At 37.3% G+C, this 11,065-nt stretch overlaps 1 protein-coding gene across 1 annotated transcript; it reads right to left on the reverse strand.

Annotated features, from left to right (window-relative positions):
• Positions 1 to 3,572: 3,572 nt before the first annotated feature.
• Positions 3,573 to 10,458, reverse strand: LOC146463980 (uncharacterized). The gene is made up of 5 exons (XM_085083767.1): positions 10,401 to 10,458; positions 10,233 to 10,312; positions 5,981 to 6,173; positions 5,484 to 5,602; positions 3,573 to 4,424 (listed from the first exon to the last, which is right to left on the reverse strand). The coding sequence occupies exons 2-5, from the start codon at positions 10,254 to 10,256 to the stop codon at positions 4,209 to 4,211; spliced, it is 552 nt and encodes a 183-aa protein (XP_084939893.1). The 5' UTR covers positions 10,257 to 10,312; positions 10,401 to 10,458; the 3' UTR covers positions 3,573 to 4,208.
• Positions 10,459 to 11,065: the final 607 nt, after the last annotated feature.

Raw genomic sequence — 11,065 nt, forward strand, 5'->3', positions numbered from 1 at the left:
TGTAAAAATATCCTTATGAAATTAAGAAAATAACAAAACATCAAATTGATATATCTTCGATCCACGATTTTAACTCTACCGAATTTGCGGATAGTCTCATTGGAGATAAGTCAGTATGAATAAAACTAAAAATAGCGCAGATTTCTCCTGCCACGGACCCGCGGTCGTAATAGGGAGCTTAAGCACGAGAGACGCCGTGGTCAGATCCGCGAAGGCCTGGGTCTGACGTCGTCGCTCTCCTGCCAAATTTTAATTAGTTAAGCACCGAATGCTGTTTTTACAGGACGCGTCCATTCTCAATTCCTGATATACTTTTGTATGTGTTCTGTTATGGCCAGTTTTAAAGAGTTACGTCAGATACTACGATGCTAATCTTATTACTGATGAGGATTTTAGAATCTTGTACGAGTTGTGTTCTTCGCGAAACCCGGATTTTGCTTATTTTTCGTACGATCGCTTTCACTTGGATAACATGAACGACGACGAATGCAAAGCCGAATTTAGAGTAACGAAAAGGGATCTTCCAACACTGACTCAAGCTCTTAGGATTCTACGCTCATTTCAACTTTCTCAGAGGAGCGTTCTAGATGGTATTGAAGGCCTTTTTTATGCTCCTGAAGCGACTTTCATATCCCTGTGGATATGGAGACCTCATTTACCGTTTTGGACGTCTAGTTCCCGTTTTTAGTATGGCTACAAATCATGTTCTCGATTACATTTACAATACTCACAGTCATCTCATAACTCAATGGAATCACACAATGCTGAGCCCTCGCGCTTTAGAAGTATACGCAGAAACTATCCACGGAAAGGGGACTGCATTGGAGAACTGTTTTGGATTTGTGGACGGAACTGTCCGACCTATCGCTCGACCAGATGAACACCAGCGTATCATCTATAATGGGCATAAGCGAGTACACGCTTTAAAATCTCAGACCCTCGCCCTACCGAATGGACTGATTGGTAACCTATATGGACCGGTAGGTAAGGGAAAATTATGTGTTTCTTTTGATGGAATCCAGCCTGCAGGTTTACCTTCCTCTCTCTATAAATTTAAATTATAATATTCACCGCCAGCCTACAGTGCAATCTTGTAAACAAGTCCTGCTCCATTTTACTCTAAAATAGACTCTTAAGACTATTTTGTAGACTGAATAAAAACAAGCAGATCTAAATAATCTCGATGCAACAAGAAGTGTAAAATATGTAAATAATAATTTAAAAAAAATCATGCAAGGGAAATGGAATGTTCTCTCATCTACCTGTATCCTATATCAGTGTTATATCGTATGGGGAGACAGGGGTAATTCCGCTCTAATGTTGCAAATTCAATCTTTACGCAATAAAGAGGCAAAAATAATTTTAGATTTGCCTATTGGATCATCTGCTAGTGAGGCCTTGAATAAACTGAAATGGAAAACTCTCGCAAGATGTAGGGCCGAGCATAGGGCAACCTTTATCTATAAATGTTTGAATAACTTATTTTCTCATCGTTTTAACAGTGAATTCAATAAGGATAAAGTGATTATAATACTAGATGTAAAAATAATATCCGTAAGAGTGCATCTAGTAGGAACTGGGGGCATTGCAATTTGGACCTCGAAAAATTTTGCCACGAAGGATTGGAATAAATTAGACCTTTCAATCAGACAAAGCCAACCTTTAGCTTGTTTAAATAAAGTGTTAAGAAATGTAAATAGTCTTTCGTTTAATTTTTAAATATTCATATATTAGGCTTTACTTTTTTTGTTCTTTTTTTAATTTTTGAGGACCCTTTTTTAAATCACTTATTAGTGAAATTGATTTCCTCAATAAAGATTATTATTATTTATAAAGGTCATGCTTTCACATGGTAATTTGACCCCTTATAATGCCAAACCAAAAACATTATTCATAACCAAAGCCTGTATATTATTAGAAAATAGGTCACGTGAAACAGATTGACTTAAACTCCATCTAAACAACAAATGTCTTTCTGTAGGTTTGTAATAAGATATTCTCTTTTTATTCTAAAGGGAAAGAGGCATGATGCCGGTATGCTCAAAGATTCTGGACTACTACAAGATCTTGAACAAGATGCATTTTTAACAACAGGGCAGCCAATGTGCATAATTATATGGAGACCCTGCCTACCCCCTAAGGGTTCATCTGCAGGGCCCCTTTAGAGATGCTTACCTCACCCCTCGAAGCAGCTTTACAACCACTCAATTAAAAGGTGGACTAAGCTAAGTACAGTATTATTTGAGAATAAGTGTACAACACTTGCTTGGAACAGCAGAGAGGCACCAGGAATCTTTGTAGCTCTTCTTTATTCTTTAAGGAACAGGAACTTCCCTACGTCAACTCTACAACAATTCTACTCTATTCTACGAGTATCACTCAAATCACGTCTTACTATATAGTGTGCTGTAAGCATGTTTACGACCGTAATTCAACCAAAGCCAGATGGTCCCAACCAGACATAGGAACTGGTTTTGCCAAAATACACTAACCAGACAGAAAAACACAACTATTCTAAGAAAATAGATAGAAAGGGAGACAATCAGGCTGATAAAATCCTTGAGTGTTTTGCCTTGATTTCAATCTTCGAGGAGGTCCAAGCCAGTCTTAAAGGAAATAGGCAAACCTGTCTACAGCACAACTGTTAACTCTAATCTTTGAACAACAGGAGAATGTCAAAAGATCTGGAAAGTATCTATCAAAACTACCGGAAGGAAATAACAACTGTATTCTAAAATTAAAGTCGAAAATGCACCCTTACATTAGCTTCACAACAATAGTATTTTTAGTATAAGCATACCAAGCAGTACCTTTACACTTAATCAAAGCTTTGGATCGGAAACCGATTAGCATACATGTGTCTATGCTGTCTATGTCAATAATATTCAAATTTCGGTCACAGAGGTATTTTCCCGTAAGCTTTCCTGGGATGTTGGCACTTAAGAAGATGTCTTGAACATTTTCAATGCCCTACACTTGTTCAATTTTGGTGAAAATTAATAATTAATAGCTCCCTTTGACTGAAGTATACAGTTAAACTAGTAAATTGTTTTCTCTATTTCATTAGTAACTTGAAGATTGCGTGCTTTTCATTAAAACGTTTTGCAGGAGTTAGTTATTCATCCGGGCCCAGTTGTTCAAAGCCCGATTAAGCTAATCCTGGGTTAACTTGAACTTTGATTCAAGTTTAATTATTAATGAGTAAGGATGCTTCCAAAAGAATTGTGTCCCATAGTTTTGACTTATACTTTTCCCTAGCCCCTTAAATTAGCTTTCAAAAACATTTTTCATAATTAGCAAACTGAAAGATCCCTCTTTACTTTTAATCAAGGACGGATGATTAGCGTTAGTCGGCTTTTGAACAACTGGGCCCCGGTTAGTATGCCATGTTTTTCTCGTATGCTAATTTCCAACGTTCACAAAAGCGTAATTGTTATCAACTCTATTGACACACGCTTTTCCAGGAATGTTTTTGAAGCCGTTCAAAAAACTCACAGCCCGTGTTTTATCGGGTCTAAAACCACTCAGCCGTCCCTCATGGTTTTGACCCGATAAAAGACTCCCGCTCGTTTTTAAATATTACTTAATCTGCAGTCGTTTATTAGCCTAGCTGCCAAGAGTCTGCTATACCTCAGCCGTAGAGCATCTGAACTAGTAATAGGGTGGTCAAAGGTTCGACTCCTGTGTCATTAACTGAAACAAAATACCTCTATCATTTATTCACCAAACAAAACATAACATCACTTTTCTCTCAAACAAATATCTAGTTAGCCTTTCATGGATACAAGTTTCTAACTGTTTATATTTCAAAAGCGATCGGTCAGCAAAAGTTTTCTTAATTGAAAGCGATGAGTCATCATCTAAAATAGACCAAAAAAATAACAAAATAAAAGAACGGCATATCAAAGTTGACTTATTTTAAAAGAAACAGCAACATAAAAAACAAGTTGTGGGGTTGAGAGAGATCTTCCTTGATCCGTCATCTACAAGGCTAGCATAAACCTTTTCTAGCATAAGAGCCCATTCCAAAGGCAACTCGGAAATGGCATGACCTCTCACTAACAATTTAACTAAATTAGCAACTAAGGGGATTACGAAATTATAATTTTTGTAATATGCGGGATAATATGACTCATTAAGAATGTTCCATAATTATAAACTGTTCGCAATAGCTTCCCTGGGCCTTCACGAACCAATTCTTAGGATAACTAACGTCTCTGCCTTATAAATCTACAAGATATTTCTGAGCGAATATCATCTGTCTCTATAAGAGATACGTTTTCATTGCAGTCGCGGGTTACTCCAATACACATCGTTACGTTAACAAGAGTGGGTTGGTATACGAATCGTCCTTTGTTGCCGTCCCTAACAAACCTCTCGATGAACACAAAAGCCTGCCCACTTGTACTTCTGCATTGGTGTTGCTGTGAATGCAAGTGGAATTGTTATTATAATAAACGTACCTAAGAAATGTTAGAAAGAAATCAGTTCTCTTCTAGGTACTCTTCTAGTGACCGAAGTGTTAACTTGTCTACCATCAAACGAATAAAAAATTCACCGTAAAGGGCGATATGTTACGGTGAATTCGATAAGTGAGGGTATACGTATTTTAACTGTTAATATCTAATCCCCTCGAAGTCATTAATAATTCATGACGAAAAAAAAAGCAAATTACTACCGTGAAGGAAGTTTGAAATACAATCTAATTATCATAAAATTGGTGAGCTTTTACTTTGAATTTCTCCAAGAATTATTTTATGTTTTGAGAAGATATATCACTCCAAAGACTGTTTCTTCTAAGCACCTAAAAGTTGGTTGAAAAACTGCTTATTAACCCACTTCTTGGTGTCTGGAAATTTGATGAAACACCGTCCCTTGTGTTAATATTTTACGAGAACGTTTGCGCAAAAGTTCCCAATAGGGTCTGGAAGAGGTTTGTATCACTGATCCATGAATTAGCCAAAACTGAACGCTTACTTTGTGAAATCAGATGCAACCAAGTGGTGCAGATTCCCGCATTTCACATTAGCTGTCAGTGGTGACTCAAAGTCACAGCCCATATGCCCCAAACTTTTCAAAAGTAACCACATCAGGCAAATCTTGCGTGATTTGTTTTGAATAGCCGAAAAAGTTGAACACTGAATGATGAGCTCACACTACCCTCTGTGACATTGAAATTAGCTTAACCAAGGCTCGCAGTTGACTGTTACTTTCGCCCAAAAGCCACAGGGCCAATGGGCCTAATACGCGAAGCCTTCCTCTCCTAAATTAAGATGTTTTCAACTTGTTCCTTTATAATGGTCTTTTTCTGGAATAACTATAGACTATTGTTAAGAAACATTCCTTAAGATACCCCTTAAATTAGGAGGGCTCCATCAATCTGGACCCAGGCTAAAAAGAATTTAAAAACGTCAGATTTTTATTTTTAGAACTTAACGGTAAAGTAGAAAGGAACAGAGTTTTTGTTCATGAGCGTGACTCACCTCAAAGACAACTTTCCAATCTTGATTTTCTTCTGTTGCTTTCAGTGCGTACTGAATTCCGCTGCGTGGGTCAGTAAATTGAATACACCGCCTTCCTTTGAAATTCATTATCTGAAATCCTTAATGAAATAGTATTTAATTGTTATTAAAAAAACATATTTCAAGGCTTCTATTACACCATAATCGTTTGGAGACGGAGGTTGAACAATTATATTCTCCGAATCGTTTATCCTTGTGAAATGAACTCAGGACGGGGTACTGTACATTACGCGCTCAATAGAGCGGTTATCAATTGAGAGGCGGAGTCAGTTGTTTTGGTTTTACTTAACTGCGTTCTGTGATTGGCTGACAATTTCCTTTTTGAATCCCGATAACCCTCGTAAGATCTACTTTTCCCTCATAATCATAAGCTGTACAAAAATATCTCTTTAAGGAGGCACCGTCCTCAAACGAGCAGACAAGTTAGTCGGGCTAACCAGTCATGTGCGGGTACTTACCAGTGTAATTGGTGTATCTTTCCCATTTTAATGTACATCGGCGCTCTCCAGAAGAATCTGAACAAAGTACTCCAAGGACATTTCCATTTGTGCAATTCAAACCCTCTTCTCTGAAGACGGAGCTAAGGTAATACGAGGTCTGAGGTTTAGGTCTGACCTCCGAACAGGCCGTCAACAAAAACACGACCACAGCCTGAGAATAGAAAAATACAACGGCGCGTGTAAAATTTCAAGTCAATAGGGACCTTAAGATTGAGGCTTTTCCCAGCTTCCCGCAAACCGCAAAACTCTAAAAGTCACGTCAACTCCGATCCCGCCGTCCCGTTAGAGGTTCAGGTTTCATCGTCAAGGACACTGTCTAGTGGTAAGTGAATTGCGGCAGAGTTTTTCGCTGCTTTTAAAACTGTAAAGCCGCGTTTTAATGTTACTGTCTTTAAAGAGTTATCTCGATGAATGGGATATTTGTTTGGGTTACAAGAATTAAAATTAAAACAACAACAGCTAGCTTGATACTACCCTCCTTACCGCCACAGAAAACAATTGTGAAAGGTCAGACGTAGTGCAAGAAGTTAAATTAACCTTCAAAACTGGTAGTTATTGCTGAGATAATCTTTCTTCATGTCTTATCTAAAATCAAACTTCCCGGGAGATTCTCACCAGTTTGCGATTAACTGGCGCTGATAATTAAGGGAGGTCAAAAACAAAATATGAAGATATTCCAGGGTCAGGTTATTGCTAGCCTCCCACGCAGTCGTTTTAAGGTACTTGTATTAAAACTCGTATCAAGGGGCTCGTACTAAAATCCCTAGAGAGACAGCTGTTAACACGAAATTGATAAAGGTCAGTAATTGGTTTCATGCTAATAAATTAAGATTAAACACCAAGAAATCAAACTATGCTATTTTCCATCCGTACCAAAAAAAGATTAATTATCAAGTGCAGACCAATTTATTTGATCCCAACACCAATAGCGTAGCTCACCTGGAACGACATGCAGGATTACATGAAATATTTGGGGACATTGATTGATAAGAGCCCGTTTTTGGAAATATCACTTTGATTCTGTTGCCTCTAAGATTAGCAGAACTATTGGTATTATTGCGAGACTGAGACATTTTATCCCTCTGAGTACTTTACTAACTATTTATCGATCTCTGGTTGCCCCATACTTGTCATACGGCATAATCGCCTGCGGACAGGCTGGGAAATCAAATTTGCGTAAAATCTTACTCTTACAGAAGCGCGTTCTTCGCTTGATGTCATTTCTTTTCTAACAGAGATCACACTCTTAATTTGTTTTCTTTTTTTTTGTTTTTGTTTTTTTTTTTCTAATATCTTGCCAAATAATTTGCTTTACTTAATTCAAACGGGTTCGATCTTTATGCATGATCCTTAAAAATCTCTACCACGCTTCAAATAAAATTCACTCACATGACACTAGGTCCTCCTCTGCTGGTAATTACTATGTTAATTCATCCAGAACAAAAGTAGGGCGGGATTTGAGTCCAAAAACATGTAGCTTTCACTACCCATTGTCAGAATTTAGGAAGGATTCCAAGCCATAATAAGCCATAACAGCCTTCTAAGATCTATGATTATTTTACGAGATCGCTTGTATTTTCAAAACCCCGTTTTTTATAGGACGTGTCTCCAAAAAAGACATCAGGCTCATAATTTTTCAGACTAAGGCCAGACGTCCCAAGTTTTTAGAAACGTTAAAACTATTCACAAAGACTTCCTATGTCAGGACGTGTTTTTCGCTTTCTCCTACACGTAGAATGTCAAAATTGACTTACCAACTGGTAATAAGACCTGTCTTGCTTTTGGAGAGAAACTTGATTGTCTATGAGTTTTCATACCGATTTGCAACGAGGTGATCAATGTATGGAGATTACCACAATCTTCTCCACTGAGCAAACATAAACTTTTTGAAGCTTTGTTGCTCTCCTTCCCGAGAACAAAATGTCAATTTCCAGTAATTTGAAGCGAAATTTGAAAACAAGTCAATTGCTGAATGAAATTTACAGAAGAATATCGCGGCGCAGTTTCAACAAATTAAACAAATTCTTCGTTAGTTATCGTTTTGTTTTTTTTGTTGTTGTTGTTGTTGTTGTTGTTGTTTTGCCAATGATCATGATGAATAATTCGAACGAAATAAAATCTTTATTCATGGTATTTATAACTTGTAATTCATAAGAGTTTCGTTTACAAAACAATCCCTGATTGGCTTAGCTTTGCGAATCGATAACTGCCACGCGACGAGTAAAGTTAATATGAGATTCTTCAGTTATGCTTGTCTCATTCATGAATAAAACCTAGGATATACCCTAGGAATGTTCTAAATTTTCCTCTTTCTGTTATATCTTGAAAGAAATGCATGTTAAGCCTTGAGATTACCAAACATATATTTGTAGGAGATAAATCCCATTCGTATGCTCTAATTTTTGTGAAACAGAAAAGAAAACGCCTCCTAGTTAAAAAGCTCAACAGGTTTTTTTACGACGACATCCTAGTTTCAGACGTGCCTTAATTTTTCTCCTTTTTTTAGGTCAGAGCTGATATTTTTCACTTTCAAAACCATAATAGTTCCTGCAATATACCAAATTGTAATCATTGATTCCTTAAAATCTATGGCCAGCTCTACTAACTATAGAGATGAGTTTTCAATCCATTTAGTTCATCCACTGGTCCTCAGCAACCTCAACTGAATAGGTCAATTAGGCTCTAATGTTGTTACCTAGGCACGTACATAATTTTTTTTTTTTTTTATAACGGTCTCCGGTTTGATTCTGAAAAATGATTCTGGAAGATTCTTTACAGCTACGTGACACAAATTATTGTCACGGATATTGTCTTCTTTTAAATACACCTGAAATCCAATAAGGTAAAAATCGTGACTGGCTCACTCAGAAGGCAAATATTTCCATGTAAATGACAGCTGACAGACGCCTTTTCGGTGTTTAAGACATGAAAAGCTAATTTAAAACGAGAAGTTTTCAGTAAGGATTTAATTAAAATGCTGCTGTGATCTAGATTTCCGTATCGCAAGAGGTAAAGCATTCCACAGTGTGGGAGCCGTGGCGGCAAAAGACCTATCACCAACTGATCACAACATTTTCTCACGAGGAAAGTCTAGTTTAATTCCTTCATTTGAGCGTAACTGATAACACTTGAGTTATGTACATGCACTTACTTTAATCACGTAGGCAATCTAAGAGTATGCACATTGGCTGGCGCAGTCAGGACTTTAAAACGGGAAATAATTGCAGAATCTGAGTTTTGTTCTTGCAATTTTTGCGATTTTGCCTTCGATCCTTATAAAAACAAACATATCCCTAGGAATACTGATACCTCTCTCAAGACCGTGTTTCCACCGGTACATTTCGAAGAAAGAAAACTTTCCAGTGCAAAAAGTGAGGAAAGCCTGTAAAAAATTTCCATATAAAAGCCTAAGGCAAGATTCACCAAGATGTATCCTAAGTATTGTATAAGTATTGTTTGAATAAGTGAACGAACATCGCAGTTATGTGCGTAAGTTATCTAGTTGTTCCTCTTCTTCCCAAAGGAGAAAATGTCAATTTTTAGTAAATCGAAGCGAAATTTGAAAAAAAAAGTCAATTAATGAATCAAATTTACAGGAGGAATATCGCGACGCAGCTTGAACAAAAACAAATCCTTCGTTAGTTATCGGTTTCTCCAATGATCGCAATGAACAATTCGATGGAAATAAAATCTTCATTGATGATATTTATAAATTATTACAAAACAATCCCTGATTGGCTAAGCTTTGCGAATCGATTGATAACTGCCACACAAAAAGCAAGCTTGGGAGACTCTTCAGTTCGGCTTGTCATAAGGTATCTTTCATGAATCAGAAGTTAGGATACACCCTAGGAGGGTTCTAAATTTTCCTCTTTCTGTTATATCTTGAGAGAAATGCATGTTAAGCCTTGACATAAATCCCTTTCGAATATAGACCTCTCATGCTCTAATTGTGCTAGCTGAAAGCTAATTGTGCTAATTGAAAGCACCTCCTAAATTTTTAAGAAAGCTCTTAAAAAGCTTTTTACGAAGACTTCCTAGTCTAAGACGTGCCTGCTTTAATCTGTGAAAGCAAATATTTTTTTCACCTGGCAAACCCTTAATAGGTCCTGCGAAACACCAAAAAAATCATAACTCCCAATATAACCAACCCAAATTGTCAGTCTTGATTCTTTAAAATCTAACAGTTAAGCTGTCTAGCTTTACTTACTGCAGAGATGTGTTTTGAATCCATTTAGTTCGTCCACTTGTCCTCAGGATCCTGGATCAACTGAATAGATCAATTCGGCTCTAATGTTAAATAGGCACATACACGAAATGTCAGTTTATAAAGGTCGGTTTCCTGTTCAAAGAGTCATTATTACTGAGAGGACTCCACCTTCTTCAACATGTGTAGAATCCGGTTTAAGAATGTCCCCACTGAAACTATATTTGTGGAAATGTAGCTTGTTGACAGATTGCAAGTTCCGTTCTAGGAAAAAACCAGGATGATGGTGAAGGATTAGTAAAAACGTGATCCACAGAACAGTTCTTGGCTCAATGTCCAGGATAACAAACATTGTTTTTTTATTAAATGTTCATCCGGTATTTTATTGACTTATTTGGTCGTTAGTTTAGTTTGAATCTTAACTTTCAAGGGAAATAACAGCTGATAAAAAACCAAAAGGATGGCCATACAGGATGAGCAAGATCTCTTCCAGAATAGTCACCAAGTGAAAGAGTTGATCGATATAAATCAAAATAAACATTAAATCAGTAGTTTCACTGAAAACAGATGACGGACTACGCGCTCAGTTCCCTACTTGATAATAGGGAGCTTAAGCACAGACGCTCGTGATTCACGGACGGCAACCGGAAGTCGAAAGTTTCCTTTTTTGGCCTGGTTTGGTTCCTTACCACGGACAGGAAAAGCTCTTCTTGATGACTGTGGCTTGTCGTTACAAACGCGATAACGTGAAAACCCTCCAAAAAGGGAAAAATTCAATTTCCGGTTGCCGTCTGTGGCTGAAAAACGTCTGTGCTTAAGTTCCCTAATACCCCTGT

This window comes from Pavona decussata, unplaced genomic scaffold, assembly GCF_977016875.1.
Source record: "Pavona decussata unplaced genomic scaffold, jaPavDecu1.1 SCAFFOLD_170, whole genome shotgun sequence".
NCBI classification, from domain to species: Eukaryota; Metazoa; Cnidaria; class Anthozoa; order Scleractinia; family Agariciidae; genus Pavona; species Pavona decussata.

Coding starts and splice junctions, on each gene's coding strand:
- LOC146463980 (XM_085083767.1), bottom strand. CDS start 10,256: ATGGATTCAAAACACATCTCTGCA. Junction 6,174..10,232: donor ATTCAAAACACATCTCTGCA/GTAAGTAAAGCT, acceptor TTCTATTCTCAG/GCTGTGGTCGTGTTTTTGTT. Junction 4,425..5,483: donor ATTGGAAAGTTGTCTTTGAG/GTGAGTCACGCT, acceptor TTGCATTCACAG/CAACACCAATGCAGAAGTAC.